Genomic DNA, 23,476 nt, shown 5'->3' on the forward strand with positions numbered 1-23,476 from the left:
ATCAAGATGACATTGACTAGGTCATCAAAGATGTATGTGATAGCTAGCTATTCAGGCAAGTGAAGTCTGAACATGGACTAGAATTTTTAAGAAAAATTGTAAGAAAATGTTGAGTGTAGATTTGAGTTCAATTTTTAATTTCCAGTATTTTGACATAGAATAAAATGGAAAATAGTGTTTCACTAGGGCAAAGGGGTCTTTATATAAGACTTTAGATGTCTGAAATGTTTCGTGGCCATTACTTAGGTCTTTCTGGTCTGTTAAGACTAATTTCATCCAGCAGACACCAGGTAGTCCTGATTTGTAACTTTAGAGAATTCATGAAGCTGAACATTATGTTTTCAATTTACTTTTCAGATTTTGTACTTCTAATCCAGTAGAAAAAAAGATGAATAGACTTGCTGTGTATGTGTATAAAGTAAGAGTAACTATGACCTGAGAGACTCTCCAAAGGGCAGGAAAGTTTGTGGAACATAGCCGTGGTTTTGAGAATTATTTTGGCTTCTTAGTGCTTTTCGTTTATTTTATACACTTCTGAGTTTTTACTTACCGGAATTTGACATCTAAATAAGAGGCTGTTACTATGATATGCAAATAGAATGTATGGGTCGAAATACTTGTCATTAGGGATGTTGAAAGGACAATTTACGATTTACAAAGACGGAAAAGCTCAATAAAGATCCATATTGAAGAGCTAGTGAAATAGGAAAGCTGTAGATAGATGGACTTCCTGCAGATAAACAGAATTAATGACAAGTGAAAGGAAAGATTCACTTCGCTGGTAGGGAAAAAATGTTTTCCAAATGTCAGCAAGGACAATACTTTTGCCCTTTCTTCTGCGTTAGCCTGGGCTAAGGACTGTGCTACCTGAGAAGTGCCCTGAACATGACCTAGCTTTAATGATAAGTAGGACACATGCTGTATTGATTTAATTCCATTCCTGCCCCCACTAGACTAGGTAAGCCCCTATTGTTCGGAGACCTTATCTGGTTTCTTTTTCTCTCCCTGGCACCTAGTACAAGCCAGGTACCTGATAGGTGCTTAGTAAATATCTATTGAATTAAGTCTCAATGGTAATAGGTATTCTTCTTTTTGTATGAAGTATCTGGATATTCACCTTATTCCCCACCCCGCTATGAGATTAGTGCATGAATTTCATTTTTATTTCAGGCATCATTTACCATTTTCCATCACAGGGATTGAAACAAAAACTTACGATTTTATTATTTAAAATTCACAGAACTAAATAAATGGTGTTTTTTTAAAGTAAGTTTGTAGTTCTTGTACTTCGGAAGTTTGAGCTTAAAACCACTGTGAGACGTTTGGAATACCTTGTGTGTTATAAAAGAAGGCATAATGGCAAGTGGCATTTTTTGAGTGTTTACTATGTCTTAGGCATTTATCCCTTTTGGTTTCTATAAAGATCTTATCAGGTAAATACTGTTATTTATTGTCTCTTTTTCTACTTGGGGGAAACAAAGGCATTGAGAGATTAAGTAATTTACCCAACATCACCTGGCAAGTGGCCAAGCCAGGATTTGAACCCAGAAGGTCCCACTCTGTACATGCATTCTGCACTTTTAACCACTAAGTCCTGTTTCTTGGGAGTGACCTGACTGCACACAGTGTTTGTTGAAGAGAATGAATTTACCCAGAAAGGCCCGTCTCTTTGTGGAGACATTGCATAATCCTGTGTGGAAGCAGTAAGTCATCTGTACTAGTAGAGGCCATAAAACAAATGTGGTGAACTGTAAAAAATTAAAGAGCCAGTTTTCCTGTCAACTACCAGAAAGTTTCATATATACTTGTTGAAGTTCTTATAAAACTGGCATCTGTCATTTTTAAAACTTTTTATTCATGCGTAATACACAGTGTTTCACTTTTACGATAGAAGTGGTTCTTGAAACAGTTGACATCTCCAAGACATCTCTGTGTCAGCCAGACATGACTCTAGGCCAGCAGTTATCAGAGTGCAGTCTGGGGACCCCTGGAAATTCCTAAGGGCAAAACTATTTTCAAAATAATATTAAGATCTTTATTCGCCTTCTCCACTCTTATTCTCTCACAAATGCACAGTGGAGTTTTCCAGAGGCTCATAATATATGATGACATCATGGCTAATTAATGTGTGCTTGGATAGTCTTGTTGTAAAATATCTGTGCTTTAAATTTTCTAATATAATAAAGATTGATAAATATAAACAAAGCTCTTAAAAGAGTCCTCAAGAATTTTGAAGCGTGAAAAGTGGTTCTGAGACCTTTTTTCTGTTTGGTCAATGGAGAGTGTTTACCATTTTTTAAATAAGAAATGTATTCCAAGTATATCTGAGTTTGCAATCCCTTTCCATTGTGTAAGAATTTGGGTAAGATGAACTTTGCCTTAGGAAGATAAATCATTCTCCTCTCTGAGCTCCCTGGCATCTTTTAGGATATTCTCAAAGCCCTGAGCAACTTGTTTCCTAAAAGGAAGGGTATTCTTTCTGCCAAAGATTGGGGCTGCGTTCTAACCTGCAGAGCATTATTTTGGAAAGAACAGCCCTAGTTACTGTAATTGTTAATGAGGCCGCCTGCTGAGTGCCAGAATCCATTTGTCCTGTGTGATCAAAACTAAGCTCCATTCATCCTTCCAGACATTTCCTCCAACTCCGATTCGATGTTTCAAGAATTAGTGGTTCCTAGATGAAGTACCCTTAATCAGTTCATCTTACATTACAATGTAAAGTTTCTCTCGTGTTCAGCAGAGAACTTGATTTTCATTTGGTATCTGAGATCACAGCATAGTAAGTGGATTCCTAGGAAATTTCATGAAGAGGAATGATAATGCAGAGACGGGTTGGAGGTAGTGGGGGATGCTGAGCTAATTGATTAGTTTAGAATCTTCTAATAATTTCCATGAGGAATAGAGGAGCCCAATTTGTATTTCTCCTCCTTGGCATGGTATTCTCACAGATTGTCTGATGTTTCATTATCATCTTGACAGAACAGCTGATGTAGAATTTTGTTGAATAGGCTATCCATTGTGTTTTTGCCATGTGCATTTATTACTTCATGATTAGATTATTTTGACTCTATTAGTTGATTATCTGAGAGCAGAAGTGAGCTCAGAAGGGAGTGTATCTCTCATGGTCCTGAATTTTCAGGGCCACTGAAACTGAATACAATGGACACCTCCTGCCCCAATGCTAATATATTGGGCTTGGAGGAATCCATGAATGACTGGTGTTAATGTCCTCTCCTAACAAAACTTTTGGGCAGGATGCTCCCTTATTCAGAATTTTCCTAATCCTTACATATGGCCAGCTTTATTGTTTTATGGCTGTCAGCAATGGTTCTTTGCCTGGTTCCAGGGTTAATTTGCACACTCGTCATCCTGAGGTTTTTATTTTCATATTTATGGAGTCTCTTCCCAGTGGATTTGAAAAATACCGGCTACTACTAGTGTGAGGATTTTCACATACACACACAAAGCTCAGGTGAACAAATGTTCATTTGGCACACCCCCTAAAAATAACATCATTCCTCCAAGTGATAGTTAAAGAAAATCACCACAGAGCAAGTTTTCTCACATGCACCGCCTAAACAAACTGGGACGGTTCTGTGGGGCTGTTTCTGCAGCTGTTCGCTAATCCCAGCAGAGTCCAACTACTGTGAGCGACAAGGCATTGATGGCCTGCAGGCCTCCATCACGGATGCCCAGACAAAGCCTGGTGCTGGAGCGGGAGGCGTTGCTGGCTGCCAGTCTTTATTTGTCAGCCTGTCTTGCCTTATCTTTGGAGGACCCAGGGATCTTAATGCGAGGCAGTGTGGTGTAGGGGAAGAGACAGTTTTGCCATCTAGGTCTTCCCAGTAACTGGTGCTGTTTTTGCTCTAAACTTTTGTTTTAATAATTTATTCATTTGCTAAGTGTTTATTGAATTCTGTTTATTAGGTAGGCAAAAAGGAGGCTAGTTGTGAGGAGGACAGAATGAAGAGGACAAAGTCCCTGCCTCCCTGGAAAACACACTAGAAAACTGTTATATTAACATGAGAGTACTAGATGGTACCTTGAGGAAGAGAGGGCAACCCTAGGGGTAAGTTGAAGAAGTCTCTTCTAGAAAGAGTTGTGAAGGATGAGGAGGGATTCTCTAAGCAAACAGGGAATGGGGGAGAGGAGAAAGGAAAGGTTGGGATCTTGTCATCTTGTGTGTCTGTATGCATTCTCCTATTCCTGCCACCATGCAGGCATTACTAATCAATTGAGAACTATTTCCTGCTGAGCCGCCCTGCCCCTTGGCCTAACCTCTTTTCAGAACATGGTTCCCAATAGCCTCTCACACAATCATTTTCAAACTTGAGTGAGCAGTAAATGGACCTGGTTGTTAAAATGCAGGTCTGGTTTAGTAGATCTGGGCTATAGCCTGGAAATCTGCATTGTTAGGCAAACGTGCTCTTCCCTGCCCTCAGGTAAGCCTGATGCAGGTATGCTCAGAAACCATGTTGAGAAACAGTTTTCTGGCAGTTGATCTCCCTTGGTTTACACAGGAGCACATTCCTGGAAAATTCAGTGTATATTGAAAATTCAGTGTATATTGAAATTTTATTGAAAAAATAAAATTATTTTTGTTTATATGTAAAGCAAAGTGAAATTCTAGGCTCAGATGGGCAGGGTTTTTATCTACAAAGAATGTCCAGTGGGATTTTCAAAAATTGTGTAGGAATCAGCACAATTCTTTGTAGAGCTGCCCTGTGCCTTGTAGGTGTAAAGTTTGCCTGGCTTTCACCTACAGTAGTGACCTCCCAATTATTGTGCTAACTAACAGTGTGATCTCCCTCCCCAAATTTTCAAAATGTTCCCTAGGAGGCAGTACCATTCCCTGTGAGATCCACTGGGCCAGATGACAGGAAAGGTGTGCCAGCCTTGTGTTTGAGCCAGATGGTCCTGCTGTTGGTGTAGCCCAGGGGTGTCCAAACTGCGGCCTGCAGGCCAACTGCAGCCCATGATCCATTGTTAATTGGCCCACAGCAAATTCCAAAAACATATTTAGTTTACTTAAATAAACCAGGTGAGGCAATACATACTTCACCTCGAGTGAGTGGCCCGGCTGTTTGTGTATTTTACCACATATGGCCCTTAGTGAAAAATGTTGAAAAAAGTTTGGACATCCCTGGTGTAGACAGTGCAGAGAGGGCAGCCTGAGTGTAGGCACGGTAATTAGGAAGCAAAGGGAGCTGCCGAAAGGGTGGCAGTGGAGAGGAAGGAGCCTTAGAAAGGAGAGTTCGAGAGAGAGACTTGACAGGATGCGGTGACCAGTGGATGTAGAGAAGAGGGAGACGGAAGAGGGAGGTGTCTGTCATTTTCTGGGGTCTGGGTTTGTGCTGTTCTCCGTTGTGATACTGTGAACCATGCGGAAATGCAGGAGGCAGGGCAAGTGTTGGAAAGATGGCAGGGTTTTGTTCTGAAAATCTTGAGTTTCGATTGCCTGTGGCATTTGCAGATGGAGATTTTTCTGAACCAACTGCTGGTGTGGGTCTGGAGCTGAGGAGCTGGAGACTTAGGAGTGTGGGGCATGTGGCCTCACCAAGGAGGAAGTGGTGGTTGGAGCCATGGAGTAGATGAAATGTGGTTCGGATCTGTAATTCCTCCTACGCCTGTTAGGAGAGGGAGTCACGGGGCCATGGGCAGCCATGGCCCTGCTGATGTTGGAGACCATGACTCTGCACTGGGATTCCCTCCATCAGTGTCCAAATAGTGTGGGTCCAGGAGGGAGAAGTCTCAGTTTCAACTTTTGCAGGGACATGGAGGATGTCAATAACATGTTCTTTGCATCTGAATTACTTCGGCCCCCACTTTATAAATGTCCTTGAATATCACTATTAAAATTAAAATTTGAAAATTGGGTTTGCTTTTCAACAATTGTTTTATTTTTGTGTGTCATACCCTGAAAATAAGCAAGTCTGGTTTATGATAGTTATTAAGCATCACTGTGTAGCTATCCGTATTTTTCTGGTTCTCCCATTATAGACTTCCATGGCAGTAAACGTGTTGCATATGTTCATGCTCTTCTTTTTTTTCAATCGTGATTACCAAATTCATTGAAAAAATAAACATTCCATTTTAAAGAAAGGCTTTGCTGTGATCAGGCTTCCAAGAAAAATACTGATTCAAGCAATTGACTCTTGATGGAACTTAAACCAGATGCAGAGGCCAGGAAGGAGCACCATGGAGGCACACAGGTGGGCAGAAGAAGCAAGGACACAGTGCTCATTGGTCTTCAGGAATCATTTTGTTCTGGTCCTGCTGCACTCGTTACAGTTCTGTGGTATTGTGGAAAGAGCACTGGACTGGGACCCAGGGGTGTTTCATAGTTCTGGTTCTGCTGCTAGTTATATGTCATATAGCCAATTGTTTAATCCCTGTGGACATGATTTTATGATCTGTAAAATGAGGGGACTGGCTTAGGTAATTAGGAAGACTTCATAGTGTAGAGGTTAAAGGCATAGGCTCTGAATCCCTGGGTTTGAATCTTGGGTTCACCACTTAATGGCTGTGCAACATTGGGAAATTTACTCAACCTCTCTGGTCCAGAGTTTCCTTACCTTTAAAATGGAGATAAAAATATATAGCTCAGGGATGGTGTGATAATTAAATGAGTATGAATGTAAAGCACGTAAGACAATGGTGTACTTATAATGTATATTTAATGGAAGTTAGCTATCACTGTGATTATTGTTGTGAACAGTATTTCTGTAATACTTCTATATCATCGTCATCGTCATCATCATCATCTTTTTAAAAAATTTATTGGGGTGACAATTGTTAGTATTTTTTTAAATTTATTGGGGTGATCATCTTCACTTTTAAGGGATCTTTCAGCTGTAAAATTCTTTGAAGCCATGGTTCTCAGACAAGTAGATGAAAAAGCAGTATTTAAATTCTCAAACACTAAATGGAAAATAATACACTAGTTGAGGAAGAATAGGAACAAAGTTGTTAGATAACAGTTGACTTGTCTCCAGCCTGACTGCCCTTGCATTTCTCCCCTCACAGCTGTCCCTAAATCCCAGGGATATTTTCTATTCCTCATCTGACTGAATTATTTGGCAGTACTGACCACTCCCTTATGGTCACAGTTGAGAATGTAAGTGGTCAGTAAATCAAAAAAGTTGGCTTAAACGGAATCATTTAAAAAAATGTACACACACACCTTAAATGTTTTGTTTTAGCATAAAACACAAAAATGTACATTCATGTGCACATCTTTAAATATAGGGATGTGGTCTTTGATAATATTTCTGCTGATCAAAGAGCTGAGTTATTTTTGTGTGTAAACCCATAGTACACCATCTAAACTTTTAAATTTAATAATTTTTGTTTAAATGGAAGGAGACCTTGAATGCTCACAAAACAATCTAAATGTAATACCGTATATTTAAAAATCACTTAGTCTTTTATTATTTCCTCACCCTCATCCACTTTGACAGCCATTTCTTGAGGCAGCTCTCTCTTATGGAATCTTTGGTTTCTTAGGAACAATTCTCATTGTCTACTTACATTTCAGTTTGTGTAATATTTGATTAAATGTCCTCATTACATCCAGTACAACTGGCATAAACAAGTTTGGGGCTATAGCCAGCTAGCTTTGGGTAGGCCCACGACCCAGCTGGTTAAGCAGAAGACCATGAGAGTACCAGAGGGCACCCTAGTAGCCGTGACCATCCAGCATGCAGGGGCATCGCTGTGCGTCCTGGAGGGCAAGGCCTTGGTGAATCTGGTGGTCACCTACGACAACCTTCTCCTGCTCCCTCTTCCCTTGGCTTCCTTCACACAGTCTCCTGGTTTCCTCCCTGCCTCTCTGGCTGCTCCTCTGCCTCCTTTGCAGAGCTGCCCATCTCTGCTTAGCCACCAAATATCATGAGTTTAGCAATACTCACTTGTAGGTTTGCTCTTCTCTGCATGTTCTCTCATCATGAAAGCGTATACAAGCCCATGGCCTCAATGAGTATTTATGCTCAGGTAGATGATTCTCAGCTTTGCATCTCCAACCCGGAGTTCTCCTTCTGAGCAACAGACCTTATAGCCAACAGCCTACTCACGTTTCCTCTCAGACGTCACAGAAGCCCCCTGCAGTCACTGTCACCAACATCACCGCCATTCATTCAGTTCCCTTGTAGACTTGAGACCTAGAAGCTGTTTTTCTCATCTCCTAAGAAGGTAATAGAAGGCAAAATAACACCTCCTCTGATTGATGTGGAAGAGATACTGGGTCAGTGTTTTTGTTTGTTTATTATTTGTCATTGTTATAATCCTGGGTGAAGAGTACCTGTTCTGTCTCGGGAGCAGGGAGAGACAGGTCAGGATGCCTACCTGGTGTTGTGCAATGAAACCAATTGCCAGCGGAAGTCACCTGAGGCAGCACAGATATGGGAGACGTTAACCTGAACAGGCTGCGGGGGGACTTCCGGTCCTGCAGCTTCATGGTGCAGCGGGAGAGCTCTGCGAGGGGTGTCCTGAGCCTGGGGGAGTCGAGGCCTCAGGTCGCCAACAGCGTGCCTTCCCTCTCTAAGGCTCCCCGCACTGTGTGCCTGTGTGGCCAGACACTACCTGTTCAGACTCCCCTTTCTTTGCAGTAGCTGAGGACAGACTTTTAGGGCTTATTTTTTTCACTGTAAATGTTATGCCTGAAATGCTCCCAGGTGGAGCTGCAGACAGGGCAGGCCCGAGGTGGGAGGAGAATTTAAGATATGAGTCCTTGTTGGTGGCAGTTAGTAGAAGAATTTGGGAAATGTGGGTGAGGAAGGAAAGTAAAGAGTCTGAAATTATCCCCGGGTGTATGCTCCTTTCATAGACATATTTTCTCTTTGCACATTTAACTTGATAAATTTGGGATGGATTCAAGACAGGCAGGGAGAATGTCAGGGCAGAGGTGACATATTCCTATCACATCCCCTGTCTAATGCCTTCCTCTTTACCATGCCCTCAGCATCTGCCTTTTTCCTGGTGTGCTGTGTGGTAAAGGCGCTTAATGTGTTCCCACATGGTTCCAGCTCTTTTCTCAATCATTTCCTTTATTCTTTTGTTCCTTTTGGGATGTGGGCTATGTACCTCACTGGGGCCTTCTGCTGTCCTTTTCCTCATGGTACCATTTTCCAGAACTGGCTCGCTAGGCTTCTCCAGGCCCATTGCAGACATGCCCTCACCCCCTTCCTCCTCATACCCCATTCTCTAAGTATTAGAGAAATCTGTATAGTCTGGTGCAAATCGTGGCGGTAGGAACCCCTCAATATGGCTTTTGCCTCATTTATTTTTCTGAGTCCTGATGTTCTAGACACATTTTTGGTTTACATTCATAAATGAATAGAAGTTACACCAGCTTTTGAAAGAGATGTCAACTATAATTTAAAAAAAATAGTCACAGGGATATAAAGTACAACGTAGGGAATATAGTCAATGATATTGTAATACCTGTGTACAGTGTCAGACAGGTAATAGACTTATTGGGGGTATCACTTTGTGAGAGATATAAATAGCTAATCACTGTTGTTTTGTACACCTGAAACTAATAAAAAAAGACAACAGTGATGAAAAGCAAGGACCTACAACCAAGATTACTTAAAAAAAAAAAAAAGGAAGGTCGCAAGAAAAAAATATGCCGGCCTGTGGCTTAGGCTGAGAAATTAAAGTCATATGTGAAAACTAAAGACTATTGATGTAAAGCTGGAGTGGTTTCAGACATAAGGATCAGCTTATGGACATGAAAATATACCGTGTTTGGTAGGTAACAACTTAGGAGCTGATTAGGGTTGTTAATAATAACACTGACAATTATAATGTGAGCAGCTTACAAACATAGAAGAGTATGGGTTCCGGGCCCAATTCTAGTGCTTTATGTGTATTATCTCACTTAATCCTCATGCCAGCCCAGTGAGATAGACATGACTTTTATCCAACACAGACAAAACTGAGGCCCATAAGAGCTCATAACTCACCCAAAGGTATACAGCTAGTAGGGAGTGGCTCTGAGATTTGAACCCCGGTAATCTTGCTCCAGACCAGAACCTTGGCCAGTAAGTACACCCCTCATCTCTCTGCCTTAGCCAGATTTAATATTAGTACATCACCAGCCTTCTACCCTATAGTTCCACTCCAGATTTCTGTTCTCTATTTGCCTAACATGATCTGCATCAGTTAAATTAAGACAAACTGCACTAAGAAGAGAGCAACAATAATACTCACTTCTTCCTCATGCGTGGGAATTTGGAATATCACAAAGCCCTCATTCCACCCCCAAAGGAACCAGGCAAGGAAGCACAGGAAGGGAGACAGCTCTGTTAAGTCAAAACATTAGGACCGCGCGGATGCATTTATAAGTGCATGAGGGACAATTTGTTTTTCTGGAATGTAACATAAATCATCCGGAAAATCAGTACAAGCACTTCCAGGGACTCAACAAAACAGACTGGAAGGTCCACTGTCTATGATATTTCTGATCTGAGTAATCTCAGCCAGAATCCCGGCTGGCTGGTTGCCTCCGGCAGCTATTTCCAGTTCTGCCAGAGCAGTGATTTGAAACTGAGATTCTCAGCTGGAGATTCCCCGCGTGGGGTGGGAGGTGTGATTCAGGACCGTGTTTGGACCTGCCAACAGAGTAGGGGGCAGAAAAAGGTTGTGAACCCACTTGCTCCAGAGAGGTAAACACTTTAGAAGCCAGTGTGATTACTAGAGATTCTCCAAGAACAGGCATTTAAGAGTCTCAGAGACCCAATCATCAAACATGAAGGCAGTAAGGCCTAATTGGAAGCTTTCCCCCTCCAATTTGGAATAGTGACAATGAGCAAAAAGAAGATTTAATACGCTCAAAGAAAGGGTACTCATTTCATTCCACACTGTAAATATTTTTGGCAGCTTTTCTCCAGTCCTAGGCATTGCAGGTTTATTTGGGGAAAAGAAGTGACCTTACTCATAGCGGTAACTAAAAGATGCTTAGTAAGGAATTAACGTGGGACCTTAATAAAGGTAGAGAAGGGATCATGTTTTTTTGGACTGAGATAAATTTAAAATAAATAAATGTAAAACAAAAAGTTCTAGAACAGACCTGTCCAATAGAAATATAATGTGTGCTCTGGGTATAATTTAAAATTTGCTAGTAGCCACGTTAAAAAAATTAAAATAGGTAAATTAATTTAATGATATATTATTTAACCCAATATATTCAAAATATTATTTCAACATGTAATCAATAAAAATTCTTAAAGAGATATTTTGCATTCTTTTTTTTAATATGAAGTCTTTGAAATCTTCTGTGTATTTCATACTTTCATCATTTCTTAATTTATACTAGCCACATTTCAAGTGAAAAAAAGGAAAGAAACAAGGAAAGAAGGGAAGAAGAAAGAAAATCTTAGAGAAAACCTAAAGATGCCTTTTAAGCACATAAATGCCTATCACATCCTCATGGACAATCTCAAAGGACAAACTTCCTAGTAGTTCATTTCAATAAATTTCGGTGGCCAAGTCAGGAAAGTTCTTTCTTCTGCCTGGTTAAAATACGTCTTTTCCTTCTTGTGCCAATTGTCACTGATAGATGACATTTTTCTGGGTGTAACTGTAATTGTTTTTACCACATTTCTTCTCTGTTTTATTATTCTGAAGAGTACCCCTTGGCCATTTGCTCTCACCTAATTATTCTATTTGATCTCATTCTCAAGCTTGTCTCCTCTTCCACTAGAATACATGAGAAGGCAGCTGAGAGAGACACACATGCATGCATAGACCCTGAAAAACCAAAGGGACACCTTTTTTATAGTGAGAACCAAAATGCCTCTTAAAATCAGCCTCCCAAGGCATCACAGACCCCCACCCCACCATCTCTTAGATGGGAAAAATAAATAAATCGGAGAGTGCTGATGACAATTTTGCATGCAAATTGGTTAGCGGAGCCCAGAGCTGCTCAACTTGTGTGTATGATTTTCTATTTCCATGCACCAATTTGGGAGTTTGTGCATGAGCACAGTAATTGTTCATGCAAAGCTGAAAATGCAGGTGCGGAAGCCTTTTTTAGAGCACAAGAACTGTCTGGTCCTGTTCTTATTTGAGTTTTGTTGCATCTTTTGTGATGTCATGCACATAAGAATCTTATTTATTAAACTGCATTTACAATATGTGGAACTTTTTGTAAGCCTCATGAAGAATGGTTTCAGTGACTGTGCCACCGAATACACGGTGTGACTCCACCACAGCAAGGAAAAAAGAGAATCCACTGATAAGTACTTGCTGGTGTCTCTAGGGTTGTGCCTTTGAAACAATGACTGGGTTTCCTTTGTGAGTTGAAGTTGTTCTAAGTCCCAAGAGAGTGGAATTTATTGTCATAAGCTCTTGAAACTAGTCTTGGCCTATGGTGAATTTTTATGCTTTCCAACAGTTTCCATAGTGCATTATTTTATATTATTCTGAAATTTAAAAAGAAAATTATAAGTGAAAACTTTATTGCTATACCAATGTGAAACTCTGTTATAGAGTTGAGACCCTTGTGATAATAACTCAGGATAAAAAGAAATAATAATATTATCTTTGCCTTGTGTAAATGCCAAACTGAAGTGTGTTTATGCCCTTGGGGCACTGTACTTTTTGGGAAATACCTTTTTTTCCTCCATTTTATGCTGTTTTGGGGTAAGATGCCCAGTCACTTCTTGTTTACAACCATGGTCTTGGTCCTGTCATTTGGCCATTTCTGCAAAGTGAAATTTCTATGTTCTTCCTTTGCTTTAGTTGTCATTATCAACCTTTGATTGTTTTCCAGCGGCAGATTTTCACATTTGTGAGTTATAGTGACTCTTAGCAGCTTCTCTTTCTTCTCTTTCTTCTTGCTACTCTTCTATTTCCTGTTCACCCCAGAGGGACAGAGAAAGGAAAGATGGTGAAATGGAGGTGAGGTGTCCTTTCTCCTTGGGTAGCTGAGGTGAAAGATTGAGTGAGAAATACAACTGACACTGTTGGTTAAAAGGTTTCTTGGAGATGGATGGTAGCGATGGTTGCACAACAATGTAAATGTACTTAATGTCATTGAATTGTACACTTAATAATTGTTAAAATGGTAAATTTTATGTTATGCTTGGTTTACTATCATTAAAAAAGAAAGATTTCCAAGTTCTGAGGTTTACACTGGTTAATGATTTTATAGGACCAATTATAATTCTTTCCTCTTGGTCTTGTGGCTAACCTACTTTGGGGCACAGAGTGTGTGGAGACCTTGAAGTTAACTATCCCCCAGAGTAGCTGCAGATTATAGTTTGCTTTGAGCTTTTTTTGACGGGAAAAGTGCTGGTGCCGTGGCCATATCGGTAGAGAATTTCTTCCTTTAACAGTGATTGTGATAAGCCTTCTCCAGGCACTGTGAGTTGGCCAGCTTGTTGGTGAAAAAACCCAGCATGGGCTCTATCATGGTGGAACTTATTTATTGGGAAAGTCAGGAGGGGAAAAGTAAATGAATAATTTGTATAATTAAAAATTTTGATAGATGCTATGAAACAAATAGTTGGTAAGTAATGGTATAGAGTAATACTGTCCAATAGGTATATACTGCGAGCTACATGCTTAAATCCACATTTTCTAGTAGCCACATTTAAAACAGGTAAAAAGACACAGGTGAAATTAGTTTTAATAATACATTTTATTTAATCCTAATGTGTCCAAAATATTGTCATTTAAATGTGTTATCAATATATAAAAAAAAAAAAACACCTTCTTTAGCTATTTTTACACCCTTTTGTTTTCATACTAAGTCTTTGAAATCTAGTGTGTATTTTACACTTATGGCCCATCCCATTCGGACTATCCACATTTCAAGTGCTGAATATTTTCAGTGCTGATTACTTTTGTGCAAAGTCTTGAGCCTTTATCATAGAAATCCGTATAGGGTCCCATTTACATTCTAAATAGTTTCATTTCCATATTGTTTGTACATATTCATTAGTGGCTGGTCTTTGATGCAATCAGTTTATTGTACTACTCTCAAAATCAAAAGAGAACTACCGGGAGTGTCAGCTATCATGCTATGATGCTCAATTGGGAAAATGGCATAAAATATTGATAACTAGCTTCCCTTCTGCCTCATGCTCGGCTCTTCTTGGATTTGGTGTAGATGAGTTAGGTTAGAAATTCTGAATACTTGGTGATTTTTTGTGTCTCCTCTAAAAAAGTACTTTTAAGTGGAGGAAATATTTTATTAACACTCTGGGTTCAGTTTCTAGCTGGTTGCTTTTAATATTTGAGTGAAAACTATTGTGAAATCTAAGCAGCACGGTGTCTGGTATTTCTTGAAAAGATTTTTTGGTGAGTCTTAGCCTATGTCTTCTCTGACAAAATGGACTGATGAGATGAGGAACAATGCCATCTTTGGTTTTGATCAGTGGATATAGTCAATGGGAATTATTCAGGCACTCTCCTTACAAATACCGAGACAGTGAATTTTTGACAATACAATACTGTGTGTGTGACATTCAGTGACTATGTGTCACCCTTTGAAATGACAAGCAAACCAATAACAACGTGATTCCCCCTCTCACACACACAGACGCGCGCGCACACACACACACACACAGATACACAGACACACACACACAGATACACATACACACACACACTCACCTTTGTCATACAGTCTAACATGATGCTTAACAGTCATTTGTGGTTTGGTGGTCTGCATCTCAAGAACACAGTTGATGAGGCATCTGTTGCTTTTTCAGTTACTCTCTGACCTATAGAATCCTAGGTTTATGTAAGCTCAAAGAAGTGCTTTTGGTTTTACTGAGAGTTCCCCCTTTAGTTTAACCATGGTTTAGTTCAAGTGTTCAGAATTATGTTTTATGAAAATAGTTTGGTGGTTGCCAGGGGCTTGAGGGAGAGGAAATGGAGAATAACTGCTTAATGAGTATGGGTATGGGGTTTCCTTTTGGGCTGATGAAAATGTTTTAGAACTAGATAGAGGTGATGGTTGGGCAACATTATGAATGCACTAAATGCTATTGAATAGCTCAGTTTAGAATGATTGATTTTGTGTTATGTGAATTTCACTCCAATTAAAAAAATAAAAGAGAATAAATAGTGTTTTAAAGGAGTGGTCTTCTGAGCCTAGAAACATGTTTCCTTTTTTTTTTTTTTTTTAAGTTTCAGAGACATGAATTTATTTAATAAAAAATTTGAAAAGCAGTGAAATGAAAGTTTTATTCCACAGACTTAGAAATGACACAGAGGAAAAGGACTGTAAATGTTCTTTAAAAAATTGAATTCCTATTCCTTATCTATACAATGAAGAACCCTACATTGAAAAATGATTGATTTTAGTGTTTTGCTAAATTGGATCTACAGCAAAACACAGGCAGATTGATGCTATAGGGATAGCAGCCTTCGAGAAGCTTTGAAAAACAAACACACAACTTTTTGGTTGGACTATGTCATTATCAGCTTCACCTGTGAGGGAAATTACTCACGGGAGATGCTGTCTCTCTCTCGTGTTGCGCTTCTTGGCATTGACAGATCCATTAGCGGATGAAATTAGAAAAGCAGAGTCGGACTTTGAATAATTAGGCTAAAGTCACAAATGATTGCTAGACACAATAATGGAAGCTATTGCGGTTCAGCATACAGTTGCCTGCTGTAGCGAGCTGGGTGACATGTGTGCTGTTGCTCTCTGCAGCGGTTTCTTCCTTGTGTTGGAAGCTGGTACTTTCCCAATAATAAAGTTTGAAGTATCAAAGACATAGCTTTGGCTCTTCTGCAGATGTCTGAACGGCTTCGTTTCCAGGGAATAAATGGGGCTGCGGAATGTTTTTGCTAAACAAAACATTGTCATAGCAAAAACAAAATCTACTTTATCCCAGGAGTGTTAAGAAATGTGTGGTTTTTGTGGATTATGTTTTTTTCCTGTTTTCATTCCTTTCTTTCTTTTTCCACCAGGAATAATGGCTTATTTATATGAAGTTATTTTCTGAAAGAAAAACAAAATACTTATTTCAAAAGATCTTTGGACTCTCATGTCACCCAAAATACCTTTCCAGTAGGCCTTACGTATTTTGATTTTTTAAAAAGCCTGTGAATTGAGTGAGGAAAAACAAACAAACAAAAACAAACAAACAAACAATGCCAAGATTTCCAGGGCATTCAAAATATAATTACGTGGTTCTAAATTCTTTGTTCATCTCAACACCAGTATAGAAAAGAAGGGAATTAGGAAATAGAGCCCGGGATCAAATACCTACAGATGAATCCTTGAAGACTGATGTAAATTGTGATGATGTGGGAATGAATGGATTGTAAGCTCTTCAATACATGACTGATGCTCACACAGTCTCGACTGTGCTAAGAGCAGGGCTAGGAAAGGTGTGGGATATCCATCCCTCCACATTTATCAAATACCCCATCCAGACTCTGCAACCTACCCGGTCTTGGCTTTGGACCAAGATGAAATTGAAAATAAAATTGAAATTACTTGCCAGATTTAAAGATTAGGAGAGTTTCTATGAGGATCCAGATTTCTGACTTCTTGAAGCTAAGAATTAGAAGTTCTGGCACCACTAAGCCTACGTGCCCATTGGCAATAGCCAGGATGGAAGGACAAGGTGTCACCCCCCTTGGTGACGTGGCACTTCAGTGTTCATTGTTCTTCCCCTCGCTTTGTCTCACTTATTTTATCCATTTGGCCCCGGGGGCCCGAATTCCTTTCCTTGAGATCTGCACCAGATTCTCTACCAGGTCACGGAATGAGATGAGCCCCTGCCCAGGCTGGAGGGAGAAACCAGCTGGAGAACTGGGCTTTGCACAGCAATAGAATGAAGTCCTCGTCTGGGATGAAGGCACAGCTCCCTGAGTGGGAGCAGTGGGCGTCCACCCTGGACCCTGGACTTGCAGACTAACCACTGTAGATAGGCTGTGGAACATGACAGATTGGAAAGTGGGGAGAAAAGTGTGATCCTCAGATGGACCTTGGGCCCTAACGGAGGCATTTCTCATATTAGAGAGCAATGCTGGCCAAGACAACCTCATCAGTGGCGCTCGTCTTCAGAATATGAAGAATTCTATTTAGAAATTTTCACTTATGATGACGTGACTTATATGGTTCAGTCCAAGAAGCCAAAGTATAATAACTTCAAATAACTCACCCTGTTTTCCTTGCATCTCTCTGCTAGGAAGACAGGAACCTAGCAACACTTCTCTGTCCCCACGCTGGAGGCATCTGCAGCCTACAACTCCCCTGGAAAGTTCCCTGCACTTCTGGGGGACAGTCAGAGCAAGCAGAATCCCTTCTAGTTCCAGGGACAGGCAGAAGGCTGGGACCCTCGGACAGCAGTGATTTTGATCCTGCCATGCTGGCAACAGATTATTTTCCTGTCTCTCTTTCCATCTCTCCACCCATTCACATATGGGCCGTTCCTCATTCCCATTTTGGCTCTGGTTTGGGGGAAACTCTTTTAGGTCACATTGAAAACTTTTTACTTAGAAACTGGTACATTAATGTCCAAATTGAAATAACAAAATCACTGCATTTTAAAGCTGGACGCTCCTTTCAGAATAGCCTGTCCAGGATCTTAATGTTATAAACGAGGGACCCAAGAGATGGGGTGGGAATTATATGACTTGCCCAAGGTTACATAATGTGTAAATGGAATCAGGCAACTATTACAAAAAAACAAAATAGCAGAGAGGTTATTCTGATGGGTGGGGTGAGAAATAGACCAAAAGGCTACAATTGATACGTCCATCCAAACAGATAAATCATCCCTTCATTTGTTGCAATAATATTGGTGGGTTGGGCACTTAAGAACTAGGCTTTTTGTTTGTGTGTTTGTTTGTTTAAAGTTAACATTCAAATAGAAACATGAAATTAAGCCCATTAATCATATTTACAATAGGTGCCTGTGTTGTTGTTTTGTTGTTGTTGTTGTTTTGTTTTTATTGCAATTAAATTGTTGAGTTTTGTTTTTGTTTTTAACCATGAGGCTAAACTTACTTTGACAGCATGGGTACCAAAAATTAAAACCATAAAAATTGCTGCATTTTGACAGGAGATGCATCTTTAGATTTGAAGATAAAAAATTTAAAGGTATTATGTTTTATTCAGGAAGCATTTAACTATAAAGTAGTTGACTGACTAATATATGTAGTGCACTGATTTTAGGTGTGGGTGGGACTGTGGAAGGATTTAGTAGCCCCAGCACAATATTGTCGTCACCGTCTGCAGATGGCCAGGCCCACTGGCCAGCTCCCCATCCACGACTGCCAGCACCACTGGGTATGATAGTTTTCAGCCCCATTTGATTATCACAGCCATGGAAGACAGGCTGGTGTTGTTATTTCCATTTTGTACGAGGAAACTGAATGGTCATATGCCCAGGATTCATGCTATTGAGGAATGTAGCTGGTACTAGAATCCCAAGTTTTCTCCACACATCGACTACTTTTTATTTTTTTATTACACTGTGATACATAAGAGGAAACATGTAAGTTATCAAAAATCAAAGTAAAGCTTACAGCAAAAAGAGTTTGAAAAACTTGAAACGTTTACAAAATAGTGAACTGTAGAGACTCAGTGTGAGGTCTCACATTTGATGACTCACCAGTGCACTTTACATACAGTTTTATGAAAGAAGAGAGGATCTCTGTGCTGTATAGTAGTTTTAGGTTTGATTGATATCTTGAAATTACCCTCCAGAAAGGCCTACACTCCTACCAAAATGCCATTCAGTGTTTCAAATAAAACAACGAGCATCTATGCCACATGCAGTTGTATATACCCTTTTGGTTCAGCTGTTTTGTAATCTCTTGACAGTAGAGGAAACCTGCCACTTGTTCCCTGGGCACAACCTATGTACAGACCTGCTCCTGTGATTTGCTGGGCCCGGGACGAGGCTGCAAGAGGAGATGTTGGGCCTGGGTCCACACTAGGGTGAGGCAACATTTTTAAAAAAGACGTGCTCAGTAACAGTGCCATGCTGAGCCATATTGGAGCTTGCGACAAAAAGGAAGAAAATCAATAATACTGATCCCGTCTTTATTAAAATTTTTGATATTTTGTTCGTTATGGACTTTGCATTCATTTTTACTTTTTAACATATTGCATTAAATGTTTATTCATCTTGGTTGCTGAGTTATTGGTGCCCCTTAAATTTTGCACCTGTGTCAGGTGTCGCCTCACTTGCCTCACCCTCAGCTCTGTCCCCTTGGGCCTGGGGAAGTGCACACAGGGGACACTGCCATCCTGGACACTACCTGGGAAGAAGCCTGCACAGGCTCTCAACGTGGGCCTGGGACTGTCAGGGCGGGAATTCCAGGGCTGTGGTGGTGTGAGTCGGAGCATGGGTCACAGGTGGGCACATGCGCTTAGATCCCCAGGTTCCTTGCTGGTGAAGAGGAGAGTGGTTGGAGGAGGGCCAATGCGGAACCCTCTGGAGAGTAGTTCTCAGCCACAGAATCTCTTGGAGGGCTTGTGCAGACATAGATCGCTCAGATTCTGATTCAGTAGGTCTGGGGTGGGGCCCAAGAGTTCCTGGATGCCGCCGCTGCTGCTGGATCCAGGAGCACACTTGGAGGACACTTACTCTAAAACAGGGGCTCCAGAACAGGGACCCCTTTTACCTGATGGGTTTCTGTGCATGGGAATGTGGAGGGGCCCAACATTCTTTACCAGACTTACCTTTAGGTTTTTATTGAGCAGCATATCCAGAGTGTATCCTCCAAGGGAAAGAGTGCAGACTTTTCTGCTTTCCTAGCCGGTTTCATCTTTGTCACTGTTATTGATGGTGGTCCCTCCAGGATGCCAGACGCTTGCTTTAGAGTGAATCATTGCTATAGATTTTTTTTTCCTGTAAATTTCTTGCATGATATATGGAAATGAGAGCTGCACTATCTGATGTTAAGTGGTATTCTTAAGTACCTCTGGATTTTGGTTTTAAGTTTGTGTTTTATAATAACACATTATTTTTAAATATATAAGAAAAACTTTTAAATATTGTTTTTACATATAAAGAAATAAATTAAAATGTCCCATAAACCCTCCACCCAAATGATCCCTATTGATGGTAGTACTGAAAGTACAAAATAAAACCCACCTTTCCATGCTCCCCTCTCTACTCCAGTCCCTCTCTCTAATTCTAGTTTTTGTGCTGTTTTTTCCAGAAATCTTCTTATTCATGTCTATCTATCCTTCTAATTTTTTTATACAAGAGTATCATATGATAAACACTGCTACAAACTTTGCCTCTTAACTTAGTCATATATCTTGGATATGTTTCCATCAGCACATAACAGATTTACCTTAATCTTCCCAAATGGTTCACAGGATTCATCGTTGGGATTTCCCAGTGTTTCGCTAGACCTCCAACGAAGAACTTTTCGGTTCTAGGTTTTTGCTATACAAACAGCCCTGTAGTGAATACCTTTGTCCATATATCTTGAAAAACATTATGAGGCTAGTCATAGGTGTAATACCCAGGAGCAGGTTTCAGACAAAGGGTGTGTGCACTTTTAGGTCTGAATCAGGCCAACACCACATTGCCCTCTAGAAAGGTTCACCCCATCAACTGAGATGAGCATGCCTGTTTCCCCAATATTCTTGCTCACGATGGATATCATGCAAGTAAAAAGAAAAAAAATCTGTTATTACACTAGCAATAAAGTATAAAATAACTAGGAATAGACTTGATAAGTATGCAATATCTATGTGAAAAAAACTTTAATATGCACCTGAGGGACCCCAAAGAAGTCTTGAATAAACGAAAATTATGCCATGCCCTGGGATGGGAACTTGTAGCCTGATGGAAATATTCATTCTCCTTTAGTTGAGTTATAATTTGAACATGAGCCAATAAAAATATCAACAAGATATTTTTTTGGAGGGGGTATTTGATGAGCTGATTTTAAAGACTGGTTGAGAAAACAAATAAGAAGAGACGGGAATATTCAGAAAATAAACAGGAATATAGGAAGATTCAGGAAATAGTCTGACCAGATATTAAAACATAGTGTGAAACTAAAATTGTTAAAATAGATTAATGGATCACAGTCATAAACATAAATATATTCAGGAATATAATATATGATAAAGGTGGATAAACCTTGGAGGGGAGCAATGTTTAATTCATATTATTCATATTGCATAAATTCCAAATGGAACAAAGATGTACATGCAAAAAATGAACCATATCCTACAAGAAATGACAGGAGAATTGTTGTATAATTCCAGATCTGCTATGACATAAAACTCAGAAGCTATTGAAAACAGGATTGATAAATTCAACTTCATTAAAAAGAATTCTTCATGGCAAAAACCCACCTTATGCAAAGTTAAAAGACAACAAATTGGGGAAGGATATTTGTAACTGATATCCCAAATAAGAACTAGATTTCCTAATATATAAAGAATTCCTATGAACCAATAGGAAAAAGGACCAATAATCCAATATATTATGAACAGTTAACAGAAAAGGCAACACAGATAGCATTTGAATGTGAAATGTTCAATTAAAAACTATAAGTTAACATAGGAGAAATAGAAATTGCCACCCCGCAGGGGTCATTTTCTTACTATGAGATCAGCCAGTGATTGTACATCACTGATGGGAGGTAAATTCGTACTATTTTGTGGGGGAAATCTGGCAATATCTGAAAATATTACAATACATTTATCTTTAGCCCAGCAATTTCACACTTAGGAATTTATTTTTTTAGTTGTACGGTATGTGCATACATGTGAAATAATATAAAAGCAATATTTTTCATTGCAGCATGACTTATAAAAGCAAAAGTTTGGCAGTCTGTGGTACATTATACCATGGAACACTGTGCATCTGGAAAAAAGATGAAGAGCTCTGTGTACTACTATTGGATGGTCTCTAAGAATAGTGTACTGAGAATTGATAAAAATTGATTAAAAGCCAGGTGCATTAATGTTATGCTACTGTTTCTGTAAAAAGGGAGGGAGATACGTAATCTTACTTGTGTATGAATTCGGCAATTGTTACCAAGTGTATAAAAAATAGATAGTATTGATTGGCGATTGTTACCATGTGTATAAAAAATGGATAGTATCTGTTGCCTCTAGGGGCAAAGACCGAGAGGCAGGGAATAGGGCTGAGATGTAGACTTTTCACTGTATATATAGGCTTGTACCTTTTGAATTTTGAACCTTGTGTATCCTTCTTAAAATTTTTTTAAGTCCAAATTTTAAAATAATTCAGTAGGTGAAAAATATTCATTTTGATGTTGAGTTAGTTTGGGTGTCTTTTCAAACATTGATGGGCTTTTTATGTTTTTTTAGGCAATTGCCTGTTCATATACTTTGTCCTTTTTTTTTTTCTTTGCAAATGTGGTTTCTTTGCGAATCAAGAGAGGGACTTGGATGGGGTCGGGCAGGTGGTTTTGATGGGTCTCTAATGAGCCTCTCCTCTCACCATTCCCAGCGGACCTCCCGCGATCTTCAGCAGTGAGGCTGTCCTCCCTGCGAGACCTGCCAAACCAGCTCCTGGAACTATACCAACAAGGGTTCTTGCTGGTGGCCCTGCACCCTTTCGTGCAACCAACCCATGAGCAGAAGACACCCCTTGAGCACATGTTCAGGGCCATCCTAATCAAGAAAACCGAAAGGTAAGGCCTCTCACGGTGGGTGTTAGCATCATGAGGTGGCTAATGTGTGTCCACAGAGCCTCTGCCCTCGGACAGGCAATGGCAAACACTAGATTTTTGGATTTTTAAATTTATTTTGGACTTATTTGATTAAACTCAGCTAGAAAATGTCTGCTCTGAAAGGTGTACTCCCAGAATGATGCAGCTAGTTCAGGTATAATACTATAATAGCTAGGAAACACACTAACTTTTTTAAAGGCTATATACAAACTTAATATCTTTCCCCAAACTCTAGAAATACTTGACCATTTTAGCCCACCATAAATTCTGCCAATCATTCTGGAGGAAAAGCAAAACGCACTTGAATCAGTGCTATAATTGATTTGGTCATGATTTTGCTTTTGAAAGTTTTGAAGATTTTGATTTTGAAGGTTTTGAGGATGTTTTTCAGTATGGTTTGCCCAAGTGAATGCTTACTCTTATATTTTGATTGGGACTAATTAGGAAATGAGAGATGGAGGTTGGTTTCTCAAAAGGAGCAATAAATTTAATTTTAAATAATTAAAAAAAATACAATGAAGTTGGGCTAGAGAACACAGTATGTTTTGCTGCTTTTGTAAAAATAAAAATTGAAATAAAGTCTGGCAGAGGAAATCAGATGTCTTTTGACCAATTCTCATGACAGGAATGACAACATGGGCCATATTTTAAAAAGAGAGAAAGTGCAAAGTGACTGCTTCTTTTTCTCTCTTTTTAAGAGTTGCTATGCCAAGTGGACAAACATTGGACTAGTAAACTCAGAAGGGACAGCCGGGGGAGGCGGGAGGCTGCATAGCTAAGATGGACTCCTCTTTCTTGGCAAGCAGAGTTCTTCATGTCTTCATGG

General features: G+C 39.8%; 1 protein-coding gene across 1 annotated transcript in view; it reads left to right on the forward strand.

Moving 5' to 3' along the window:
- RFTN1 (raftlin, lipid raft linker 1) overlaps positions 1-23,476 on the forward strand; it is a 187,109-nt gene that overhangs the window by 51,313 nt on the left and 112,320 nt on the right. Inside the window, exon 3 of the mRNA XM_019726003.2 lies at positions 22,428-22,611. Within this exon, the coding sequence (XP_019581562.2) occupies positions 22,428-22,611 (184 nt within the window). The remainder of the gene's footprint in view (positions 1-22,427; positions 22,612-23,476) is intronic.

Source organism: Rhinolophus sinicus, linkage group LG10, assembly GCF_036562045.2.
Source record: "Rhinolophus sinicus isolate RSC01 linkage group LG10, ASM3656204v1, whole genome shotgun sequence".
Lineage (NCBI taxonomy): Eukaryota > Metazoa > Chordata > Mammalia > Chiroptera > Rhinolophidae > Rhinolophus > Rhinolophus sinicus.